The sequence below is a fragment of the Oncorhynchus clarkii genome, chromosome 7 (assembly GCF_045791955.1).
Source record: "Oncorhynchus clarkii lewisi isolate Uvic-CL-2024 chromosome 7, UVic_Ocla_1.0, whole genome shotgun sequence".
In the NCBI taxonomy this organism is placed as follows: Eukaryota; Metazoa; Chordata; class Actinopteri; order Salmoniformes; family Salmonidae; genus Oncorhynchus; species Oncorhynchus clarkii.
Window position 1 is genome coordinate 41,608,170 of NC_092153.1, and position 25,987 is coordinate 41,634,156.

Sequence of the window (25,987 nt, forward strand, 5' to 3'; positions counted from 1 at the left end):
ATGAACTGGGGTGTAGGCATGAAGCTACGATTAAGTTAGGGTTGAAGTTGGGTGTAGGCATGAAGCTAGTGTTAGGGTTGAACTGGGATGTAGGCATGATGCTATGGTTAAGTTATGGTTAAAGTGGGGTCTAGGCATGAAGCTAGGGTTAAGTTAGGGTTAAAGTGGGGTCTAGGCATGAAGCTAGGGTTATGGTTGAACTGGGGTGTAGGCATAAAGCTAGGGTTGGGGTTGAACTGGGATGTAGGCATGAAGCTAGGGTTAAGGTATGGTTGAAGTTGGGTGTAGGCATGAAGCTAGGGTTAAGTTAGGGTTGAACTGGGATGTAGGCATGAAGCTAGGGTTAAGTTAGAGTTGAAGTGGAGTGTAGGCATGGAGCTAGGGTTAAGTTAGGGTTGAAGTTGGGTGTAGGCATGAAGCTAGGGTTAAGTTAGGGTTGAAGTGGAGTGTAGGCATGAAGCTAGGGTTAAGTTAGGGTTGAAGTTGGGTGTAGGCATGAAGCTAGGGTTAAGTTAGGGTTGAAGTGGGGTGTAGGCATGAAGCTAGGGTTAAGGTAGAGTTGAAGTGGGATGTAGGCATGAAGCTAGGGTTAAGTTAGGGCTGTGGTTAGGCTTGGTACCTTTATCCTACTGTCTATCCTACTATATCCTGACCACTAGCTCTATGTTTATAATTTATATAATGACGCCCCTATCTTGATCAGAATTTCAGCTTGGTCTTTTGTTGCATATATGTTGTGCATTATATGTGCGCCCTCTAGTGTTTCTGCTGTTATGGAGAAGGGTTGATGCAAAGTTCACAATCTTACGGTCATTCAGTTACATTCACCGTATTATTTCGATACAAAATGAAGATGATTTCCTAATTAAGTAGTAGGTATGTGTATAAAAAATATTCAACTAACATGAGGAATGTTAAAGCCTATGATTGGGAGAGTTGGCTACAAAAACGTACATATTCTAAACAGATTCATAGGCCATGGTGGCGTGGGTATATGTATTTTTTCTCGATGTTTCCTATTCTGTAGCCAGAAAATAGAAGCGAATGGTGCGCTGGTATCCCGGTGCGCGTTCACGACTCCGAAACAATCGACCCAGTCGAAAATAACGGTAGCCTATGATGGGAAGGGAGTGAGACCAACTGTGCACTGATCCGTGGCATACCGAGACAGACAAAAATAACTGCGATCATGACACGTAAAATGAACAATACAATAGATAAATGTATCATGTTTTGAAATAAGGTTTATAAAGAGAAGGGTCAGAGAATGCCTTGTAAAAAAACGTATCCTTGTTTGGAAATAGTGCTGGCTTGGGATTCGTCGTCCATGCGTCTTGCTGGATGAGTGTTTCTACAGTAAGTCTGCTAACGCCTTTTGTATTCAGCCATGTCCGAACTAAAAACCCGTGAACTGCTCAATGCCTTATTACGCGATCAGTGGCTCTGGAATGCAATGCAACATTGTTGCGTCGCATAACGATAATGTGTTCCACTTTAGAAAGCGAGTTTGTTCCAGCCATTTTTTGGGGGGAGAAGCAAATCACTTCTATGTCTTTTTGGGGATTAAACGCCTAAATAATAGTACTCTTCCAGTTGTTTCGAGTTGTCTCGCCTATCATGGAAGATACGGAGCAGAGTGAGGTAAGTCCCTCTTTCTTTCATAGTTTTACCATTTGATGTTGACGACTTTATACTAGCCTATTTGCAACTGTTGATCAACATTTACCATTCAACTTTTCGGACAACCCGTCAAAATAAGTTTTTATAATGAGTACAGTATCTAGGCTACAAACCCTCCAGTGACAGACTTTCTCTGGAAAAACTAGAATGATGACTATAATCCACTGTCATTAACCGCAGACTTGATTTAACAGGATTTACCTTGAGCATTTTTCTCATAGTAAATTATAAATGTAAGATTCCTTTCCAAAAACGTATCTTAAAATAGTTGGGAAGGTCTGGTGGGCATTTAAACAGCTGCACATTTCAGGCAAACCTCTCCTGACTATCCCAACTGCAGCTGACGCTAATAAGCAACAGTTGTTTCCCAAAGTCATGTGGATCCATAGTCTCAACAGTATAGTCATCCACAGAGGAAGGAAAAGGCAATACCTAGTCAGTTGCACAACTGAATGCAGTCAACCTAAATGTGTCTTCTGTATTTAACCCACCCCCTCTGAGAAAGTCTACTGTATGTTTTTCATACTGAACAGTGCAGTGCTTGAGATGTGGAAAAAAACATCAATAAATTATAGTTGAAGTCAGAAGTTTCAAACTAGTTTTTCAACCACTCCACAAATTTCTTGCTAACAAACTATAGTTTGGTTAGGACATCTACTTTGTGCATGACAAGTATTTTTCCAACAATTGTTTACAGACATATTATTTCACTTATAATTCACTGTATCACAATTCCAGTGGGTCAGAAGTTTACATATACTAAGTTGACTGTACCCTGAAACCTATTGGAAGATTCCAAAAATGATGTCATGGCTTTGGAAGCTTCTAATAGGCTAATTGACATCATTTCAGTCAATTGGAGGTGTACCTGTGGATGTATTTCAAGGCCTACCTTCAAACTCAGTGCCTCTTTGCTTGATATCATCAAAAGAAACCAGCCAAGACCTCATGAAAAAAAATTGAACACCTCCACAAGTCTGGTTCATTCGTGGGAGCAATTTCCAAATGTCTGACGTTACCATGTTCATCTGTACAAACAATAGTACGCAGGTATAAACCCCATGGGACCACGCAGCTGTCATACCACTCAGAAAGGAGATGCGTTCTGTCTCCTAGAGGTGAACGTACTTTGGTGCAAAAAGTGCAAATCAATCCCAGAACAACAGCAAAGGACCTTGTTAAGATGCAGGAGGAAAAAGGTACAAAAGTATCTATATCCACAGTAAAATGAGCCCTATATCAACCTAACCTGAAAGGCTGCTCAGCAAGGAAGAAGCCACTGCTCCAAAACAGCCATATGGTTTGCGACTGCCCATGGGGACAAAGTCCTCTGGTCTGATGAAACAAAAATAGAACTGTTTGGCCATGATGACCATCGTTATGTTTGGAGGAAAAAGGGGGAGACTTGCAAGCCGAAGAAAACCATCCCAACAGTGAAGCACGGGGGTGGCAGCATCATGTTGTGGTCGTGCTTTGCTGCAGGAGGGACTAGTGCACTTCACAAAATAGATGGCATCATGAGGTAGGAAAATTATGTGGATGTAACGAAGCAACATCTCAAGACGTCAGTCAGGAAGTTAAAGCCTGGTCGCAAATGGGTCTTCCAAATGGGCAATGACCCCAAGCATACTTCCAAAGTTGTGGCAAAATGGCATAAGGACAACAAAGTCAACGCCATCACAAAGCCCTGACCTCAATCCTATAGAACATTTGTGGGCAGAACTGAAAAAGCATGTGCGAGCAAGGAGGCCTACAAACCTGACTCAGTCACACCTATTCTGTCAAGAGGAATGGGCCAAAATTCACCCAACCTATTGTGGGAAGCTTGTGGAAGGCTACCTGAAACGTTTGGCCCAAGTTAAACAATTTAAAGGCAATGCTACTAAATACTAATTGAGTGTATGTAAACTTCTGACCCACTGGGAATGTGATGAAAGAAATAAAAGCTGAAATAAATCACTAGTATTATTCTGACATTCTTCAAATAAAGTGGTGATCCTAGCTGACCTAAGACGAGGACTTTCTACTCTGATTAAATGTCAGGAATTGTGAAAAACTTAGTTTAAATGTGTTTCGTGTCCGACTTCAACTGTATGTGTCAGATACAGTCCATGCCGCTTCATCAAAGTGCCATTGACAGACTTCATATTAAAACTTTTATAGGTAAGAATCTGCCTGGCAAGGCAGGTGACCTGACAAGTTCAGCATTTTCTCCTTCAATTAAATCAAATTAGTCTCAGAGAGTGCACTAATCTCTCTCAACACAGGGTCATGTTGCCTGAAGCCGGCCTTGAAACCTTGAGACGCTGTTGATAAGTGTCTCTCAGGTGCAGCCCATTGCCCAGTACCCAGAGCAGATCCCCAGCCTGTCAGAGCAGAAGGATGTTCTAGCCCAGGAGGAGAAGCAGGGAGAATGTGGTCTCCCAGAGTTTCACTTTGTTTTTGCCTTGTCTTTGGCCATCTTCATAGCAGCTATTTGCTTTCCAGCTGATAGTCAATCATCATACAATTGCAAGAAACAGCATTGAGACATTCCATTCAATGGAAGGTGCCTATCAGTGTCTGATCTCTGTGGTTGTCTCTCTGTCATGTTAACCCCAGGAGGAGCTGGAGCATGTGGTCCTCTGTCTGCAGGAGGAGGGCATGGCCCCCGGGGCCTCAGTGAAGGAGCAGCTGGGTTTCCTATGGAGGCTGTTCCAGCACAGCGAGGGTCGCCTCGTCGCCGTGACCCATGACTTGGACAGCCTACGAGCACGCCACTCTGCCGAGATGGCCGAGGTGAGCCATTACCCAGAGTTTTGTCTGTGATGCTACACTGTACTGTACAGGCTGCACATACATTCATCTCAATACTTTTTCTCTGATTGGCACCATGTGGTGGGTACAGGAACTCACTCATCTGGCTTCAGCCAAAGCTCAGGGCCTGAGCTGATGATATGTGTCTATCTCAGGTGCAGAGGTACCTGGAGCACATCCGTAGCCTATCAGAGAAGAGGGACGCCCTGGCTCAGGAGTACGAGCAGGAGAATGAGGTCCTCAGGGCCCAGCTGCAACGCCTGACACTCCAGCAAGGTGGGACATAGAACCCAGATAAGATGTGAAAAATGTAACTCTATGGAAACAAATGAACCTTTGGAACGAATAACCATGTTGCTTTAAAAAAAGAAAATTGTCAACTGTCTTTTTTTTGGTATGTGTATTCCACATCAAATGTAATTATTGAACGATTATGTCATCACACTTCTCTCTTTCAATTGTACGTTCTAGTTTGATTTCATACATCTTTTCCTTTTTATAATGATTCATGAAGTCTATAAAAATACAATCTAAACGCACATATGGTTCTTTGTGTGTGTAGGATTCAAATGTGTATCCCATTCCCTGTCAAACCTTCTAAATCAGGGTCATTAGTGTCCTTACCAATGTGTAAAAGTCCCCTTTTTAAGTGAAGTGTTGTAGGTATTGCACTTACACAGTAAGGAATAAAATAAAGTGTGTGTGTGTGTGTGTGTGTGTGTGTGTGTGCGCGCGCAGATGCCCAGATGAATGAGGTGGCTGAGATGTTGTACCAGGAGGGCCTGGCAGAAGTGATTCCCAGCAGCCACAGTGAACAGGTGGCCTACCTGCTGGTGGAGAGGGCCTCCCTGCTGGAGAGACCTGATGACCCCCAGGCCCCGCAAGTCCCCGATGCCCAGGCAGGCACCCCCTCTGCCAGCCAGCAGGAGACACAGTCCCAGACTCAGTGCACCAAAGAGAGCATGGACCAGGTGAGACCAACTCGCTGTCTCATGCTTTCTCTCAGTCCAAGATTATACTGAGTTTATATGAGAGGATTAGGGCTAACCAAAGTACTTTAGAAGTCACATTTCTTTTCTTGTTCAGTTTGTTCCAGTGGTTTAGTAACTGTCACAAATGATACATGAAGATATATAGTTACATGGAGAAACTATAGTTGGTTCATGTTGTTATAGTGAATTTGCTAAATCAGGGTGTCATAGACAGTGGATGTGCTGCAGCTCCGCTGGTAAGACCATGGAGAGAGAAGATGATCCAGTCTGTGACTAAACTGTTCATTCATTCCACTGTCTTTCCACAAGGGGGCACCCTCACGTGGCCAGAGCCCATGGAAGAGGCTCTTTGGACTCCGCAAGGCAGCTCAGAGCAAACAGGCTTTGGCCTCAGTATGTCCATTTAGATAATACTGCATCCCAGTTAACACTTAGCCAAGCCTGAATAAGATGCTCTAGTTTATGTTGAAACTCTTCAGCATGGTGATCGGACCCCTTGTGCATGCCCTCTAATTGCTGCATCTCTTTCCTGTTCTCTTTGCAGCTTGACGTTTATTCGGATGTGTCTTGTCCTTGAGGAAGAACTGTGCGATTTCTGCCAGATGGGTCAAAATTGGCTATATTGAAAAAATTCATCAAAACAAAAATATGCTTTTTGGTCTTGATTTAAAGTTACGGTTAGGCATTAGGGTTAGCAGTGTGGTTAAAGTTAGGGTTAATGATTTTATGACGCTGTGGCTGTGCCAGCTGGTGACCACTCTGAAGAGCTGCCTCCAGAACAAGATTCATGAGGAAAACGCTAACTCTTTCTAGTTAACATTGTTCCATGTTTCTGGGTGTGTGGATGTAATGGGTATTTTGGAGTCTACACCCCTCAGTGTCAATGGTCTCTTGTCTGAACCAAATGCATGTACTGCACGTGTGATTTCCTGACCAATTTCTTTCATTTTTATCGAATGTTTCTGTTTATTCTGTTTTAACCTTCTCTGCGTGAGGAACAGCTAAGGCCTCGCAACAGGGATCTTTCAAATGACTCCACCTTTTCCTGCAGAGAACGATTCATCAAATCAATAGTACTCCTGTAGACAGTGATGATAGATTCCTCTCCGTGCTCAGTGTTGTGGGTCTGCTCTCTTCCCCTCCCCAGGTTGAGCTCAGGCCGGGGTCAGGGCTCGGTGTGGAGCGTGAGTGGGCCCGTCTAGAGAGAGACCTGGAGGAGGCATCACGCCGCTTGGCCATGGCCCACAGAGAGATCCGACGTCTGACCGATGAGCTAGAGTCAGCCCGCATGACCCAGAGTGCCTATGGTGAGGCCAGATTTCACACAGCCCGTTTCTCTGCTAAGTGAGGGTACTAGTTACTATTCAAATCAAATGTTATTTGTCACATGCGCCAAATACAACAGGTGTAGACCTTGACGTGAAATGCTGACTTACAAGCCCTTAACCAACAGTGCAGTTAATAAAATATTTACTAAATAAACTAAAGTAAAAAAATAAAAGAGCAACTGTATTAATGTGCATTTTTTGTGTGCCAGTTGTGTGTTATGTATTTCTCCGACGTCGGTCTTGAATAAGTATATGTGTGCTTTACCCAGAGCCAGAGCTGCAGGGAGCCCAGGAGGAGGTAGAACAGCTCAGACAGGAAGTGGAAAAGCTCAAGAAATGTGGTAATAAGATATTTACTTTACATTTTGGATTACTGCAAAACAAATAAAACAAAAAATCATTTGTGGAGCATTTTCAGAGAACAGCCTTTCAGAATGTCAAAGGAACTGCACCGTATCGCTTTAGGCTTTTCCAGAAGTATGACTGACTGACTAACGGGTGTGGAGACAGTGACACCTATAGTTTAGAGGGTAAAATATCCCTTTGTCCCTCCTATAGACGTGGTGGAGTTGCGTAAGGCCACAGAGCTGAATGATCGTCTGGACCAGGAGATCAGAGTCCTCAGGACAAGGGTGCGCACCATGGACGCAGAGAGAAAGACCCTCCTAGAGACGGTAATCTGCCATTCCTGGATTCAGTTATCCCCCCTCCTTAAATTGTCATAAAGAAATGGATCATGGACAAGATGTAGTCATTTTGGCTACAATGTGTGAGGGGGGGGTGAAGGTCATGATAGTTGCTGTATGTAATGTGCTCATACTGTTGTTCCCTAGCTGGAGAAAATGAAGCACTCTGACAACGCGGCTAAGATCCACCCAGAAGCACTGCAGCTTAACTTGGCTAAGGTACAACCAAACGCAGTATGGAGATGAGACCCCATCAAACTACAACAAATCAGCTATTGATATCACCATCTTTATAGAAATATCTGTTGCTTCAAAAATAATTGAAGTGGTCATGCAGTAGGTTTTTGTCTTTCAAACATTGCCTGTCACTTAACTGCCTGTCCTGTGTTGTGTGTTTCAGGGAGAAGGGATAGCCGCCCCTCAGATGCACACCGTCTGTCTCCAGACAGAACTACTGCTCCTGGACCAGGTCAAGACCCATGAAAGGTCCCACCTCAACTTTGTCTCTAGAACTTAGCCCAAAACCAAACCCAGTATAATCTCAGATTTGTGTTGGCTGATAGTAGATGCTATTCCAGTTAATTAATTTGAAATGTTAAAGGAAAGTGAAATCTGTTGTCAGATGGAGATGATGTGTCTCTCTTTCATGCAGACGCCTCCAGCAGTCCGAGACCAAGGACAAGCTGAACGATGTGCGGCGTCAACTGCAGGGGCTGCAGGAGAAATACGATGAGCTGCTGAATGTTACGAAGAAGGCAGAGGAGTACGAGGACTACGAGGAGCTGAAGAAGCAGAGAGAAGAGGAGGAGAAGGTTCTGGAGCTGCTGATGGATAAGACCGAGGAGGTGGAGGAGGAGTATGAGGAACTGAAGACTAAAAAAGAGGAGGCGGAGAGGGTGTATGAGGAGCTGAAGATTAAGATGGACGAGGAGAAGAAGGAATATGAACATCTGGAGAATATGAGGGAGGAGCTGGAGTTGAAGCTGGATGAAGCTCTTGGCCGGAGCAAGAAGCAGCATAGTAGTCAGGCGGTGGAACTGCAGCTTAAGGTGAGGATGACTCCTGTCCGTCTGATGTAGTGCTATGCTGTGGCCACTAGCCGGGGCTACCGAGTTAGTGTGAATGGGCTGGTTGGGACCAATTATGTGTCTATGGTTAGGACCTGTCAATGTTTCTCAAATTTGTTAATGGAATGAACTTACAAGTTTTAAGTTTGATGGAATAGTAACATAACATCGACTTCTCACAGCAAATTGCTTAAATTCACGTTTATATTTAATCTTAAAAATCATCTTACAATTGAAATCCTCTTTCCTGACTACCTTTCCCAAGGAATGATGTAGTTTTGTTTTTACTGTCTATATCCCACACAGTGACCCATTGATTGAAAGCAGCTGATGTTAATGGCTTGTGCTGTGTTTTTCATGGATTTAGCGGGTATTCATTTGACATGGCCGCTTGGTTGCGCTCTCTTTCTTCATTTAGCGCCACCCTCCATTGTGTGCCACAGACGGTGTATTGTGTACAGTAGCTGTGGGCGCAGGCCTGCTGTTGATGCATTGATGGATGTTGGACATGTTGTTCTGGGTCATGACTGGTAGAGGAGATATTACCCAGTCAGCAAAATTTACGTTGAGAAGACGTCTTTTAGACATCCTTTCCCGATGTTGACATCACATGCATTTCAGTGACTGAATGAAAGGTTCGAAAGCCTATTTTCCGGATGTTTAATACACATGTGTTTTCCAGACATCGATAAAATGCGCCTTATACGGACGTCAAAAAGACACAGCCTGACGGTAAATGCGTAGTGGGTACCCTGAAATCCAGAACCTGTTTTAAGGTAACATTCCACTTCCTATAATCCTTGTCCTGCCAAAATCAAGAAGTGGAAAGACAGCAGAAACAGACTGGTACCCAGGCTAAAGAGATATTGTCTAAAATAGGGAAATCTCAGTTAATCCATGTTTTGATTAGAAAACAACCTGTTTTGAGGAGGTATCTTGCTACTTTATTGAGACAGCTATGAAATTACAGAAGGGTTTAATTCCTCACTCCAACCCTTTAAACTGTTTCTCCCATGTACCTGTCTCCCCAAGTCTATGGGCAGAGGAGTGTATGGGCGCGTTCCTCTGCCCAGGTGTTGCTGACGCATGCCAGATCTTACTATGCCAGGTTAGGTATTTTACGTATCATCTAACCACATATGCAATCTAGTGCCCAATGCCAGTCGATGGCATGGCACCCAACCATTGGGTGATGCAGGGGAATGTAACCTATATGGCTGTGTTTCCAAAGGCAGCCTAATTCTGATATTTTCTTTCACTAATTGGTCTTTTGACCAATCAGACCAGCTCTGAAAAAGCTCTGCTGTGACGGGTCAAAAGACCAAATGAGTGGGGGGGGGGAATCAGAATTGGGCTGCCTGTGTAAACACAGCCTAAGTGTCTATGCCTGTAGTGTTACCACTCGACCACAGGATCTGCACCTGAAAACAATCAGCTTTAAAGCTGAAAACTGCATAAGTCGAAACAGCGCACTGTTCGGCCCAGCACCTTTGTTATTGTATTTGTTTTGTTGATGAAACAGAGGAGATCAGCTGTACATATGCTGGTGTTCTATCTTGCGTGCAATGATGTCAGAGGGAAAATAACAGTTTTCGTTGTTTGAAGGAACTTCTTTGTTGTAATATCTCAAATAGACGTAGCAGTTTCACCAAGTACCAAAAGCTTCCTCAATAGGGGCCCGTTTCTTCAAGATGGCGTCGGAGGGGAGGGCTGCCGTCTTATCGGCGCTAACCAACCATGTGATGTTTGTTTTTTTCGCGTTGTTCATAACTTGTTTTGTACATAATGTTGCTGCTACCGTCTCTAATGACCGAAAATAGCTTCTGGACATCAGAACATTACTCACCTCGAATTGGACGAAGAGTTCTTTCTTCTTCACTGAGTCGGACACGAGGGATATACTACAGACACCAGGCCCAGATCCGTGATTCGCTGGAAAAGGAAACGTAGGTTTTGCCGAAAGAGATCAGGATGCCTTGTGAGAATCAGGTGGCTAATCTGCCCCTGCCTTCCATTCTGCTAGATAACGTTCAATCGATGGAAAATAAATGGGACAATCTGAAAGCACGTATATCCTACCAACGGGACATTAAACATTGTAATATCTTATGTTTCACCGAGTCGTGGCTGAACGACGTCTTTAAGAACATACAGCTGGCGGGTTATACACTATCGGCGGGACAGAACAGCAGCCTCTGGTAAGACACGGGGCGGGGGCCTATGCATATTTGTAAACAATAGCTGGTGCACGATATCTAAGGAAGTCTCAAGGTTTTGCTCGTCTGGGGTAGAGTATCTCATGATAAGCTGTAGACCACACTATCTACCTAGAGAGTTTCTGTATTTTTAGTAGCTGTCAACATACCACCACAGACCGAGGCTGGCACTAAGACTGCACTCAATGAGCTGTATTCCGCCATAGGAAAACGCTCATCCAGAGGCGGTGCTTCTGGTGGTTTGCAGGGAAACTTAAATCAGTTTTACCTAATTTCTATCAGCAAGTTAAATGTGCAACCAGAGGGGAAAACAATTCTAGACCACCTTTACTCCGCACACAGAGATGCATAGAAAGCTCTCCCTCCATTTGGTAAATCTGACCATAACTCTATCCCCCTGATTCCTGCTTACAAGCAAAAACTAAAGCAGGAAGCACCAGTGACTCGGCCTATAGAAATCATGGTCAGATGAAGCAGATGCTAAACTTCAGGACTGTTTTGCTAGCACAGACTGGAATATGTTCCGGGATTCTTCCGATAGTATTGAGGAGTACACCACATCAGTCACTGGCTTTATCAATTAGTGCATCGATGACGTTGTCTCCACAGTTACTGTACATGCATACCCCAACTAGAAGCCATGAATTACAGGCAACATTCGCACTGAGCTAAAGGGTAAAGCTGCCTCTTTCAAGGAGCGGGACTCTAACCCAGAAGCTTCTAAGAAATTTTACTATGCCCTCTGACGAACCATGAAACAGGCAAGCGTCAATACAGGACTTAAATCAAATCGTACTGCACCAGCTGACGCTTGTTGGATGTGGCAGGGCTTGCAAACTATTACAGACTACAAAGGGAAGCACAGCCGAGAGCTGCCCAGTGATACGAGCCTACCAGACAAGCTAAATAACTTCTATGCTCTCTTTGAGGCAAGTAACATTGAAACATGCATGAGAGCATCAGCTGTTCTGGACGACTGTGTGTTCACGCTCTCCGCAGTCGATGTGAGTAAGACCTTTTAAACAGGTCAACATTCACAAGGCTGCTGGGCCAGACAGATTACCAGGACGTGTACTCCGGGCATGCGCTGACCAACTGGCAAATGTCTTCACTGACATTTTCAACCTCTCCCTTTCTGAGTCTGTAATAGCAACGTATTTCAAGCAGACCACTATAGTCTCTGTGCCAAAGAACACTAAGGTAACCTGGCTAAATGACTACCGGCCCATAGCACTTACGTCTGGTCATGGCTCACATCAACACCATTATCCCAGAAACCCTAGACCCACTCCAATTTGCATACTGCACCAACAGATCCACAGATGCTGTCTCTATTGCACTCCGCACTGCCCTTTCCCACCTGGACAAAAGGAACACCTATGTGAGAATTCTGTTCATTGACTACAGCTCAGTGTTCAACACCATCGTGCCCTCAAAGCTCATCACGAAGCTAAGGACCCTGGGACTAAACACCTCCCTCTGCAACTGGATCCTGGACTTTCTGACGAGCCACCTCCAGGTGGTAAGGGTAGGTAACAACACATCCGCCACACTAATCCTCAACACGGGGTTCCCTCAGGGGTGCGTGCTCAGTCCCGTCCTGTACTCCCTGTTCACTTATGACTGCACGACTCCAACACCATCATTAAGTTTGATGACACAACAGTGGTAGGCCTGATCACGGACAACGATGAGACAGCCTATAGGGAGGTCAGAGACCTGACCGTGTGGCACAAGGACAACAACCTCTTCCTCAGCGTGATCAAGACAAAGGAGATGATTGTGGACTACAGGAAAAGGAGGACGAGAATGCCCCCATTCTCATCGATGGGGCTGTAGTGGAGCAGGTTGAGAGCTTCAAGTTCCTTGGAGTCCACATCACCAACAAACTAACATGGTCCAAGCACACCAAGACAGTCATGAAGAGGGCACGACAAAACCAATTCACCCAAGGAGACTGAAAAGATTTAGCATGGGTCCTTAGATCCTGAAAAGGTTTTACAGCTGCACCATTGAGAGCATCCTGACGGGTTGCATCACTGCCTGGTATGGCAACTGCTCAGCCTCCGACCGCAAGGCACTACAGAGGGTAGTGCGTACATCACTGGGGCCAAGCTTCCTGCCATCCATGACCTCTATACCAGGCGGTGTCAGAGGAAGGCCCTAACAAGACTCCAGCCACCCTAGTCATGGACTGTTCTCTTTGCTACCGCACGGGCATGCGGTACCGGAGCGTCAAGTCTAGGTCCAAGAGGCTTCTAAACAGCTTCTATCCCCCAAGCCATTAAACTCATTAACAGCTAATCAAATGGCCACGCTGCTGCTACTCTATAATATCTATGCACAGCCACTTTAATAACTCCACCTACATGTACATAATTACCTCGACACCGGTGCCCCCGCACGTTGACTCTGTACCGGTACCCCCTGTATATAGCCCGGCTATTGTTATTTACTGCTGCTCTTTAATTATTTGTTATTCTTATCTCTTACTTTTTTTATTTTCTTAAAACTGCATTCTTGGTTAAGGGTTTGCAAGTAAGCATTTCAATGTAAAGTCTACACCTGTTGTATTTGGCGCATGTGACAAATCAAATTTGATTTGATAGTCCAGGAGGAAGAACACAAACTATCCAGACAGCAGCAGATGACTATGCAGGTTCTGACCACAGTCCACTTTACTGTGCCAACAGGACAACCCTAACCCATCAGTCACAGGATCACTAGGGGCCCAATTCAGACTTATGAAATGTATGCCTTTTCTACGCATTTTGATTTAAGCGCTTCTCAGTATTCAGACTTACCTTAGACTGTTTTTGTTTTATTTATTTAACTTGGCAAGTCAGTTAAAAACAAATTATTATTTACAATGACGGCCTACCAGGGAACAGTGGGTTAACTGCCTTGTTCAGGGGCAGAACGACAGATTTTTACCTTGTCAGCTCAGTGTAACGCTCGTCTGAAGAAGAGCACAAAGCGCAGCGTGGGACGTGTTTATGATTATTTATTCAAACTGAACACGGAAACAAAATAACAAAGTGGAACAAAACGAAACAGTTCTGCCTGGTGCAAACAGAAAACAACTACCCACAAAACACAGGTGGGAAAAAGCTGCCTAAGTATAATTCTCAGAGACAACGATAGACAGCGGCCTCTGATTGAGAACAACACCCGGCCAAAGAAATAGAAAACATAGAAATAAAGAAACTAGAATGCCCACCCTAGTCACACGTTAGCCTAACCAAAATGGAGAATAAAAACCTCTATCCCCCCACTTTGGTGGCACCTCTGGTGCGGGGAACCTCGCCGCCAACCCTGGACTGGGGACCCTCGCTGCGGGCCCCAGACTGGGCACCCTTAACCAAGAATGCACAAAACAGAAAACAACTACATACAAAACACAGGTGGGGAAAAAGCGGCCTAAGTATGATTCTCAATCAGAGACAACGATAAACAGCGGCCTCGGATTGAGAACAACACCCGGCCAAAGAAATAGAAAACATAGAAATAAAGAAACTAGAATTCCCACCCTAGTCACACCCTGACCTAACCAAAATAGAGAATAAAAACCTCTCTATGGCCAGGGTGTGACACTCAGGGATTCGATCTAGCAACCTTTCGTTTACTGGCCCAACGCCTTAACCACTAGGCTACCTGCCGCCCCATTTTTCATGAGTGCATTTCGTAAGTTGCTAGTATGCATCAACTACCTTTAACTAAAACCACGGCAAAGGTTTTGAATCGTGATGTCCGTGGAATTTGTTTTTCTCTCCTTATGTCCGCGGAATTTGTTTTTCTCTCCTTATTGAAGTAAGCAGTGCGAAGTTCGTTCATCAATGCCAAAAGAGTCCATCATTGAAACCAGACCGTAGTCACTGTGTTGCCTAGGGTCGGGTTTTCTAAATACGGTGTACATTTTATTTGAATTTTGTTGACAGACTCACTATAATATATAGAGAGAACGGGTTCAGAATATTAAGGATCAATGAAAGATAGCCATCAAAATATCTGTTTCAGCACTAATTGGTAAAATGACCTGATCTTGTATATTTTAGGAATCTACCTTCTTCATAAAAAATGTAAAACGTTTAGGAGAGCCTTTACACACTAAACATATTGTTTTATTAAAAAATACAAAGGTTTGATTATTAATCCTGAAAGTTGCCATTCAGTTGTTCAATCCATTAAATACTGGAAGGGGAGAAACGTGTAACAGTAGAGGTTGACCAAAGGTACTATAAATCGACTCTAATCCTCACTGATCATGGAACTGATATGACAACAGTCCAGTCGTCGTGTGCCAGGCTCCAGGTTTAAACTGCCAGGCTTGGTTTGCGTTCCGTGACGATTCCATGAAGTGGGCGACATGTCACAAGTTATTGAACAACTTGTAATATGTTAAATATGATCTATTTTTGCTTTTGAGCAATAGGGCTGAAATGTAAACATCTAGAGTGCACAAAGGTTCAATTTGGCCCAACTGTCACTCTTCGCGGATTTGGCTTGTCATCTCATTTGGCTTGTCATCTCATTTGGCTTGTGTCTCCAAGATTTATCCCTGCAAGTTATAAGGCCATGCAATTTAAATTCTGTAAGCACAGCATTTCATATACTTCAGTGTGGGAACGGGACATAGCCTGCCTGTCATGTTGATATGCTTCAGTTTGCTGCCATATGGCTGGTTTCACATTTGTCTCCAAAGATCATGAGGTAAAATACATCTAAAACAATTTATATTTTATATTTATAATTTATATTTACAATCCCCTTATCCAAACGGATTGATCATTTACCTAGCTCTTATCAATAGCTCTCATCAATTTGTAAATTACAGTGCATGGAGAATTAGTGAATACCACTGGTGTTACAGCATGAAGTTTTTTTTTTTTTTTTGCACACTTATTTATTTCACTATGTTAATAGGTCTTTGTTGTAAATGTTTTGGTGCCAAACTGGTGGCAGTTGTGAAAAAAGAAAATAGTTAGAAGAGATGCAGAGTTAACGTCCTTTTTGATTTATATGCTTTTTTCATTAATTAGACCAAAAAAGTGTTCAACACTTTGCACACTCTTGGCATTCTCTCAACCAGCTTCATGAGGTAGTCATTTGGAATGCATTTCAATTAACAGGTGTGCTTTGTTAAAATTAATTAGTCATTTGTGGAATTTGTTTCCTTCGTAATGCGTTTGAGCCAATCAGTTGTGTTGTGACAAGGTAGGGGTGGTATACGGAAGATAGCCCTATTTGGTAAAATACCAAGTCCATATTATGGCAAGAACAGCTCAAATAAGCAAAGAGAAATGACAGTCCATCATTACTTTAAGACATGAAGGTCAGTCAATCCAGAAAATGTAAAGAACTTTACTCGCGTGCAGTTGTAAAAAATCAATCATCAAGCGCTATGATGAAACTGTCTCTCATGAGGACCGCCACAGGAAAGGAAGACCCAGAGTTACCTCTGCTGTAGAGGATAAGTTCATTATCTGAACTGCACCTCAGATTGCAGCCCAAAATGCTTCACAGAGTTCAAGTAACAGACACATTTCAACATCAGCTGTTCAGAGGAGACTGCGTGAATCAGGCCTTCATGGTCAAATTGCTGCAAAGAAACCACTACTAAAGGACACCAATTATAAGAAGAGACTTGCTTGGGCCAAAAAACACGAGTAATGAACATTAGACTGTTGGAAATCTGTCATTTAGTCTGATGAGCTTAGTGGGATGGCCCTCCGGGCTGTGTAAGGGCTATTTGACCAACAAGGAGAGTGATGGAGTGCTGCATCAGATGACCTGGCCTCCACAGCCACCCGATCTCAACCCAATTAAGATGGTTTCGGATGAGTTTTACCGCAGATGCTCCGCATATGTGGGAACTCCTTCAAGACTGTTGGAAAAGCATTCCTCATGAAGCTGGTTGAGAGAATGCCAAGAGTGTACAAAGCTGTCAAGGCAAAGGGTGGCAAATCAAAATGGCATATCAAAATAAATGTTGATTTGTTTTTCTTTTTTTTGGTTACTACATTATTCCATGTGTTATTTCATAGTTTTGATGTCTTCACTATTATCCTACAATGTAGAAAATGGTAAAAATAATGAAAAACCCTTGTGTCCAAACTTTTGACTTGTACAGTATGTCAACAATCCTTCCTCCAAAGGACCATTTTATGGATTACATTCGTGAAAACAAATCATGGTTTCTCTGTATGTAAATGTGCTGGTTGTGTGTGTGGTTGTGGTGGTGTTCAGGTGTGTGCTGAGTTGAAGCAGGGCCAGGCTATGGTCAGCCATCTGGAGCAGAGGGCTCTGCAGCAGGAGAGTAGGGAGCTGAGGGAGGGGCTGGCCCAGAGCAGCCAGAAAGCCCAGAGTTGCAGCCGTCTGCAGGAGGAGCTGAGCGCTGAGAGGGCCAAGATCAAAGACATGGAGGTAGAGGTGAGACACCATGCAGGAGTGCAGTGTCATTCATAGTCTTCAGCCTATAGTCTCAAGCCAGGGGTGGCCAATCCATTTCCGCAGAGGGACAGTGAAATTTGCTCCAATCAACTTTGTTCCAGTTCATTAAACTAATTTAAATTCCACGCTGATTAGTTGAGTCAGCTGCATTACTGTGGATACGATTGGCACCCATAGAGAGAGAAATAAAATAAAATCTGTAGTTCTGAGCTCTCTGACCAAGCCAAACAGAATAATAGTAGTAGTACTTTTCACACAAGGTAAATGACCTCTTCCCTCCGCTGCCTCTTTGACTCAGATGCAGAGTCTGCAGCAGCAGCTGAAGAGCACAGAGCACCAGCTGAACGTGGAAAGAAACCGCAACACAGAGTCTGGCCAGCAAGAGGAGGCAGCAAGATACACGGCCCTTAGGACTCAGGACAACCAGCTCCACAGGTACCTTTTCCTACTAAAGGCCCCTCTGCTGCTTCAGTTAAACTGTTTAAACCAGCAACCAGCTGTGTGATGGTCAGTTATGGTCTTGTAGTGGTTTGCTTGTGCAGTTGTAGATATGTGGTCCTGGTCTAAAAGTGTGTGTGTTTGGTTCATTCAGGAGGATGTGGGAGCAGAGGGAGGAGGAGCTGCAGGATGAGGGGTGTTCCCTGCGAGAGGTGGAAGCCTCCCTGAACTGCACTAACTCAGAGCTGAGCCTCCGATTTAAAGGCCAGCAGACACAGCTAGATGTCCTACAGAGTCAGACAGGCACAGCCAGCCAGGAGGTGAGTGACCTGGCACCCTCTGACTATGGTTTGATTTGAAATAAATTTGAAATTTGATAAATTTGATTTGATATGGGGCATGGTACTCTCTCTTCATTTCAAGAGAAAGCTGTCAAATAACTAAATGTATAGTGCGGCCCTTGATAAAGATTAGCAACAATGATTGTATAAAATAAATAATACAAATACTGAGCTATATTGTATGCCAAAATAGGATATTTACAGTGGGCAAAAAAGTATTTAGTCAGCCACCAATTGTGCAAGTTCTCCCACTTAAAAAGATGAGATAGGCCTGTAATTTTCATCATAGGTACACTTCAACTATGATAGACAAATGGAAAAAAAATCCAGAAAATCACATTGTAGGATTTTTAATGAATTTATTTGCAAATTATGGTGGAAAATAAGTATTTGGTCACCTACAAACAAGCAAGATTTCTGGCTCTCACAGACCTGTAACTTCTTCTTTAAGAGGCTCCTCTGTCCTCCACTCGTTACCTTTATTAATGGCACCTGTTTGAACTTGTTATCTGTATAAAAGACACCTGTCCACAACCTCAAACAGTCACACTCCAAACTCCACTATGGGCAAGACCAAAGAGCTGTCAAAGGACACCAGAAACAAAATTGTAGACCTGCACCAGGCTGGGAAGACTGAATCTGCAATAGGTAAGCAGCTTGGTTTGAAGAAATCAACTGTGGGAGCAATTATTAGGAAATGGAAGACATGCAAGACCACTGATAATCTCCCTCAATCTGGGGCTCCACGCAAGATCTCACCCCGTGGGGTCAAAATGATCACAAGAACGGTAAGCAAAAATCCCAGAACCACACAGGGGGACCTAGTGAATGACCTGCAGAGAGCTGGGAACAAAGTAACAAAGCCTACCATCAGTAACACACTACGCCGCCAGGGACTCAAATCCTGCAGTGCCAGACGTGTCCAGGCTCGTCTGAAGTTTGCTAGAGAGCATTTAGATGATCCAGAAGAAGATTGGGAGAATGTCATATGGTCAGATGAAACCAAAATATAACTTTTTGGTAAATACTCAACTCGTTGTGTTTGGAGGACAAAGAATGCTGAGTTGCATCCAAAGAACACCATACCTACTGTGAAGCATGGGGGTGGAAACATCATGCTTTGGGGCTGTTTTTCTGCAAAGGGACCAGGACAACTGATCCGTGTAAAGGAAAGAATAAATGGGGCCATGTATCGTGAGATTTTGAGTGAAAACCTCCTTCCATCAGCAAGGGCATTGAAGATGAAACATGGCTGGGTCTTTCAGCATGACAATGATCCCAAACACACCGCCCGGGCAACGAAGGAGTGGCTTCGTAAGAAGCATTTCAAGGTCCTGGAGTGGCCTAGCCAGTCTCCAGATCTCAACCCCATAGAAAATCTTTGGAGGGAGTTGAAAGTCCGTGATGCCCAGCAACAGCCCCAAAACATCACTGCTCTAGAGGAGATCTGCATGGAGGAATGGGCCAAAATACCAGCAACAGTGTGTGAAAACCTTGTGAAGACTTACAGAAAACGTTTGACCTCTGTCATTGCCAACAAAGGGTATATAACAAAGTATTGAGAAACTTTTGTTATTGACCAAATACTTATTTTTCCACCATAATTTGCAAATAAATTCATTAAAAATCCTACAATGTGATTTTCTGGATTTGTTTTCTTCTCATTTTGTCTGTCATAGTTGAAGGAAGACATTTTGTTAATAGTAATAAAAAATGTTTTCCAAAAAGGTAGAGGTCAAAATTATTGACAACCCTGAAGATTCTTATAAATAAAGTAGTCAAAAGTTTTTGATTTGCTCCCATATTCCTAGCACACAATGACTACATCAAGCTTGTGACTCTACAAACTTGTTGAACGCATTTGCAGTTGGTTTCAGATTATTTTGTGCCCAAACAAAATTTATGATAAATAATGTATCGTATCATTTTGGAGTCCCTTTTATTCTAAATAAGAATATGTCTCTAAACACTTCTACATTGTGGATGCTACCATGATTACGAATAATAATGAGTGAGAAAGTTATAGCGGGTCAAATGTCATACCCCCAAGACATGCTAACCTCCCCTGTTATTATTTATGGTAAGAGGCTCTCATATAAAACTAGCAAACTAGTATTAGTATAAAATATAATAATTTCTACAACAATTTTAGCATACAACACAGTTCAGTATTTGAATTATTTATTTTATACCGTCATTATTGTTCATCTTTATCATGCGTGTCAATAATTTCAGACCCCACTGTATCTGTGTTTCAGTCAGAATTGTATGGTCTTGGAATAAATGTAAACTGAGACCCTCATCTAGCCTATGTAGATGTTGATCATGTCTTTCTGTCTGCCTGCCTGTCTGACTGACCACAGATTCCTGCCGATTATGTAAAGCTGAAGGAATGCCTGGAGGCCAGGCAGGAGGATTGTGAGAAACTAACAGAGGAGCTCATGGAAGTTCTCACGTGCCTGGATTTACAGAAAAGGTAAAGATCCTAGAGAACATCCTCAAAGCAAAACCAGGGACTTAGCCTTGCTACTGTAGTCACACTTTCACTCTCTTCTGGTGCTCAACAACACTGTGTGGTTTTGTTTCCTCTGCTCCCACAGCAAGAACGCCGAGAAGCGATCTCAGCACAAAGCCAAAATGTGGCGAGCCAAACAGATTTATTTGAAGGAGACAGGATGTCGTGATGAGAGGATTCAAAGCCTTGAGAGAGACCTGGCTCTCGCCTTAACCTCATCAGCCAGGGTAAGAGGTCAGACCCACCAGCCAGCTTGTTAGCCTGCACAATAGGGGTCCGCTCCCTTGCCTGGCACAACAATAGGTACCACCTGCTGTGTGCCTGACAACTTTGAGCCAATCAGAGAGCACAAACTTCTGCGAGAGGGAAAGGAGTGACAACAAGAAGGAGAAAAGAGGGCACTTTTCCTGCACAGACACTTTCATGTTCAAAACAGTTAACTAAAATAATAATTTTGACAATTTTGTTTTTGCTGTTGCAAGTCTTGCATCAAGCTAAGGGAGTTTTGCGCTTGAAGGATAAACAGTATTTTGCTTAAGTTTGACAATATACAGTAATTAGCTAAGCCAATCACACTTCATAAAACAAATGGGAAAGCTTCCTCCATGCTAGCTATCTAGCCACTGTAGGTAGTAACCAATGGGGTTTATATACATCATTGGTTGTAACAAATCAGAGTGAATTTGGGCTGCATTGATTATTCATTAAAATCAACTTTAATTAGAATTAAATTAGAATTTTCATAATCGAGTACTCTTCAAGATTGAATGTTAGCTCATTTTGCGTCCTCATAGCCACTGGCTCTCTTGTTGTATTTTTGGTCTCGTATCCCTCGCTCTTTCTGTGTTCTGCACCTTCCCCCCACAACACATACAAACCAAGCCCTACCAGCTGCCACTCACAACAAGCAGTTCCAACTCTTATGTGAATGCTAATTATGCTAACGCTTGCATCCGAGTGCTTATACTACGTGTGAAAAAAAACAACATTTTTATTGATTCAAATAAGTGGGCGAGGCTACATAAAGTGGTTAAGCAACTCGTTCTCATTCTGAGCTCCAAGCTGACAAGGTGAAAATCTGTTGTTCTACCCCCACTGTTCCTCGACCGTCATTGAAAATATGAATTTGTTCTTAACTGACTTGCCCAGTTACATAAAGGTAAATAAAATAAAATGCTCAAAGCCTGTTGGTCAATGGGCAGGAGTTCAAGCAGTTCATTCTAGATATGCCAGCTAAACCTGATGTGATTCGTGTGCACGAAACATGGCTCAAACTGACTGTGGAGTTTTATCATACAGTATCAACCACTATGAACCCTGTATAGGGACAGAGATGTAGGGGGAGGACACGCTCTTGGGGGGAAATCTCCAAGTGATGGAAATTCTGATATAAATGAAAGATCTGGGCTGCGTTTCAAACTCAAAGGTCGACAGCCCTTAACCCTTAACCCTCACCCATATGCTCTTGGGGGAATCCCCACGGCCATATTTGTCATCGGTCCAAATTATTAGCCAAGCAAGGGAAGTTTGCAACGTAAGCCCTCGTTTTTAATGGAGTTTGCGAGTATACAATTATGTTCTCTTCGGGGCCTGAAACGCCCCATAATTCAATTCGTGATGATTGTACATCTGCTAAGAAAAGTCAGCGAGAACATCAATGTCAATATGGAGTCAACATATTAAACATTTTGCTTACTAGGTAAGTAAAAACAAATGTAAATAGTTAGAAATTGTGCTACTAATGCACAAACATGTCTCATAAAAGTAATTCTGTTTTTTGTTTGGTTTGCTTTTGGAAATTGTGGAAATAAAACATTTTCCTTATTCAGAAGTAGCTAGGCAGGCTAACGTTATTTAGCTAATTAATTTGATAGCTATCATACAATAGGCATATATTAATTATTATATAGTTAATATAAGTAGACATGTAATCATAACTGACTGTAGCGCATATAAAGCACCCACAAGCTACTTGGTGGCTGAAAACACAATCATCGCGGGATGAGCCAGTGACGAATTTCCAGGCAAGGGCGGTCCATTTAAAAAATCATTCCTTCCTTCCTCGCCCCTTGCCCTACAAGTGTATACTCGTCAGACGTCATGATACTTATTCTGAAGTGTCCACTTAATTTGAGGGCTGAGGGTATAGGGTGTGTCTTTTAAGTGTTTGGAATGCAGCCCTGGTGTGCCTGAATGATGGCCGAGGGACCAGGATTGATGTAGCCATAGGGAAAGAATCTGCCTTGGACCTCACTCTGGCATCTAATGCAATGGCAGGAATCTGTGAGTGGGAGGTATGGGAGGAGTCGACAGTAGGGAGTGATCATTACCTCATAGTATTCACAGTAGGGAGGAGGTGTCAGTGGATGTTTGGAAGGGCAAAGTGGGATCATTTTCAAGAGCTGTGTGAGGTGATGGCTCGGGTGGATATGAGAGGGGATATGGATAGTATGAATAACTGGGTGAGAACAGCGTTAGTGGGGGCAGCTACTGAGGTTATACCTAAGAGGTCAGGGAGGAGGAAAACAGTCCCATGGTGGACGGAGGAGTGTGGGACAATGGTGAGGAGTCGGAACAGGGCATTTAGAGTACTAAAAAGGACGCATAACTTCCATCTGATTCAGTATAAGCAGGCTCAGGCCCTGGTGAAGAGAACTATCCGTCAGGCAAAGAGGTTATGTTGGCGTCGGTTCTGTGACACGATTGGAAGGACGACACCCATGGGAGAAGTGTGGGGGATGATTAAGAGGATGAGTGGGGTCAGAAGGGAGTGGGATTATCCAGTGTTGACGACTGGCAGTAACAGATGAGGAGAAGGCAGAGATGATGGCCAAAGCATTTGTCCTAGTGCATAGCTCAGCATATTTGTCAGAGGAGTGGCAGAGGGGGAGAGAGAGAATGTGAGAGGAGCATCCTGGAGTGCTGGATGGGAGGGAGGATGCAAATGATGCGTTGAATGCACCATTTACCATGGTAAAGGTGAAAAGGGCAATAGGTAAGGCTGGGTTAACTTCACCTGGGGAAGATGAGGTGTGCTATGTTATGTTGACCCAGCTTAGTGATGAGGCCCTGGATAAGGTGTTGGTGTTGTACAACAGAGTGTGGGAGGAGGGGAAACTACCAGGCAGTTAGGAGGCAGTAGTGGTACCAATCCGGAAGCCAGGGAAGGACCCAATGAGGCCAACAAGCTATCAGCCAATAGCTTTAACATCACATGTATGTAAGATTATGGAATATCGCCACATCAGAGTGGGTTCAGGAAGGATAGGAGAACTATGGACCCAGTGCTCTGCTTAGAAGCAGAGGTCAGGAAGACTCAGGTGAACAAGGAGACTGTTGTAGCTGTCTTTTTTGATGTGGAGAAGGTGTATGATATGATGCAGAAGGAGGGGTCGTTAATCAAGCTTGATATTATGGCGGTAGGTGGAAGAACGTACAACTGGCTAAAGGATTTCCTGTTTGTAAGGGAACACCCCCCTGAAATGGACAACAATGAATGGGAAGTCATTGGCACTGGACAAACCATATACACGGTGTCCAATACCACTCAATTCGGCGTCGTTTCGTTCAAAGTTGATTGCAAATGCCATATGGCAAATGCCAGGTGTAACACTTTAAAAATCCAACAGGTGGCAAGCGCGCTCCACTGTGGTTTTTCATATTGCAAATGCAACACAAGTCAACATCCAAAAGCAACATTTTGAAAAAGTGAAAAAGAATTCAAAAACCTAGCAACCCCTTAAAGTGCTTTCTGGACCGTTTTTCGAAATTCTTTCGATTTTTGTGTCAATTACACATGTATAAGAACTGTATCAACATACTTTAGTCATATTTTATTATCATCATTTAAAAAAATGTTTTTACTTGTGCATAAGGCATATGTTTTGTCCATTTGCAATATGATTTCATAGGAAGTCAAAGTCAAAAGTCACTTTTTTTGGGGCCAAATGCCATAAGAAATTTGACGTGCTCAAAAATCCTGCAGAAATGCAAAATTGACTGACCCGATGAACACAGGATGGCCGGGCAGTGATAGTGGTTCTTCTTCATCGCTCGTTGTGTTGATTTCATCATGTCCATTTGGTGATGTTTTTTTCACTGTTGAATCATATTGCAAATGCACGTGCATTTGCAATATGTTTCAATGGGCATTTACCATCACGAATTTGTCATGCTCAAAATTCCTGTAGAATTGCAAAATTGACTGGCCTGATGAACACAGGATGGCCGGGCTGTGATAGTTGTTCCTTTCCATCGCTCGTTGTGTTGACTTCATCATGTCCATTTGGTGATGTTTTTTCACTGTTGAATCATATTGCAAGTGCACGTGCATTTGCAATATGTTTCAATGGGCATGTACCATCACGAATTTGTCATGCTCAAAAATCCTACAGGAATGCGAAATTGACTGGCCCAATGAACTCGGGATGGCTGGGCAGTGATAGTTGTTCATTTCCATCGCTCGTTAGGGTTGATTTCAGAATGTCACTTTGGTGATGGTACCTCACTGTTTAAACATATTGCAAATGGACAATAGTCACCAGCAAGTCACCGTCCATCAGTCAATTAGATATCATTCTGACACCAAACTGATACAAACTGACACCAAACCCACTTTTTCCAACTCGTTTAATAGCCAACTATCATACTGGCCCAAAATTCACAACGCCTTCTGTTCAAACCATAATAAAAACGTAAAACATTCTAGCTGCGGGTCCAGTTCTGATGTTATGTGTAGGCCTAGTTGAGGCGACCCCGAATCCCAAGTTTCGGCTCGATAGGTCATTTGGTGCCCGAGCAAGACCCTAATTGGTGCTGAAAATCCACTTTTTTCCATGCCTTGCTACGGGGTCCTTGAATGAGCAATCGGACAGAAACGTTGGGGTCCGTCTATATGGGCCAAGGCTGTTGTAATGCACCTAGTCTTGCGACTCTGGGACATTTGTAAATGTCGTCATTTTCGTGATGCAAAAATGAATTGAAGTTATTGCAAATGTACAAGGCTGTTTCTCGGTCTGAGAACCTTCTAGAACCACGTAACTCACCACGCACTATCGACCTGAGGTCTAGAACAGGTTTCTAAAGTTTCATAACTCTAGGTCTGACGGTTCTTTAAAAGTTCCAACAAGGTTAACTAATGCAGGCAGTGTAAGTCTCTATGCACCCCAATGTGTCCCTCCTTCCAAGCTGTGTGTGTGTGTGTGATTTAGTTTTTCTTTGAAGTTTTATGGGGAAAATGACTGATTTACAGTTCATGGGGGTTGCCTAATCACACACATTAAGTTTTGGAAAGATCTGACTTTTTTAACCCTTCGAAACAGCCCCTGTGACACCAATTATGGCACTTCCGGTTGGCACAGGAAGCTATAATTAAACACCTATCCTCATTGGAGTATGCTTTTACAGAATCCTGAGTTGTAAGTCTTTACGTTAAGAACTGACTGATTTACACAGGGTTGAATGCACTATTTCTATCAA

The 25,987-nt window shown here is 43.4% G+C and overlaps 1 protein-coding gene across 1 annotated transcript in view; it reads left to right on the plus strand.

Moving 5' to 3' along the window:
* Positions 1–1,065: 1,065 nt before the first annotated feature.
* The window catches only part of LOC139414243 (coiled-coil domain-containing protein 30), a 35,295-nt gene continuing 10,373 nt past the window's right edge, over positions 1,066–25,987 (plus strand). The window contains 16 exon segments of the mRNA XM_071162143.1: positions 1,066–1,641; positions 4,282–4,458; positions 4,632–4,752; positions 5,215–5,447; positions 5,778–5,861; positions 6,616–6,775; positions 7,066–7,137; positions 7,355–7,470; positions 7,630–7,701; positions 7,883–7,968; positions 8,135–8,531; positions 17,012–17,194; positions 17,514–17,650; positions 17,808–17,973; positions 20,358–20,470; positions 20,595–20,736. Of these exon segments, the coding sequence (XP_071018244.1) occupies positions 1,618–1,641; positions 4,282–4,458; positions 4,632–4,752; positions 5,215–5,447; positions 5,778–5,861; positions 6,616–6,775; positions 7,066–7,137; positions 7,355–7,470; positions 7,630–7,701; positions 7,883–7,968; positions 8,135–8,531; positions 17,012–17,194; positions 17,514–17,650; positions 17,808–17,973; positions 20,358–20,470; positions 20,595–20,736 (2,283 nt within the window). The 5' untranslated portion in view covers positions 1,066–1,617.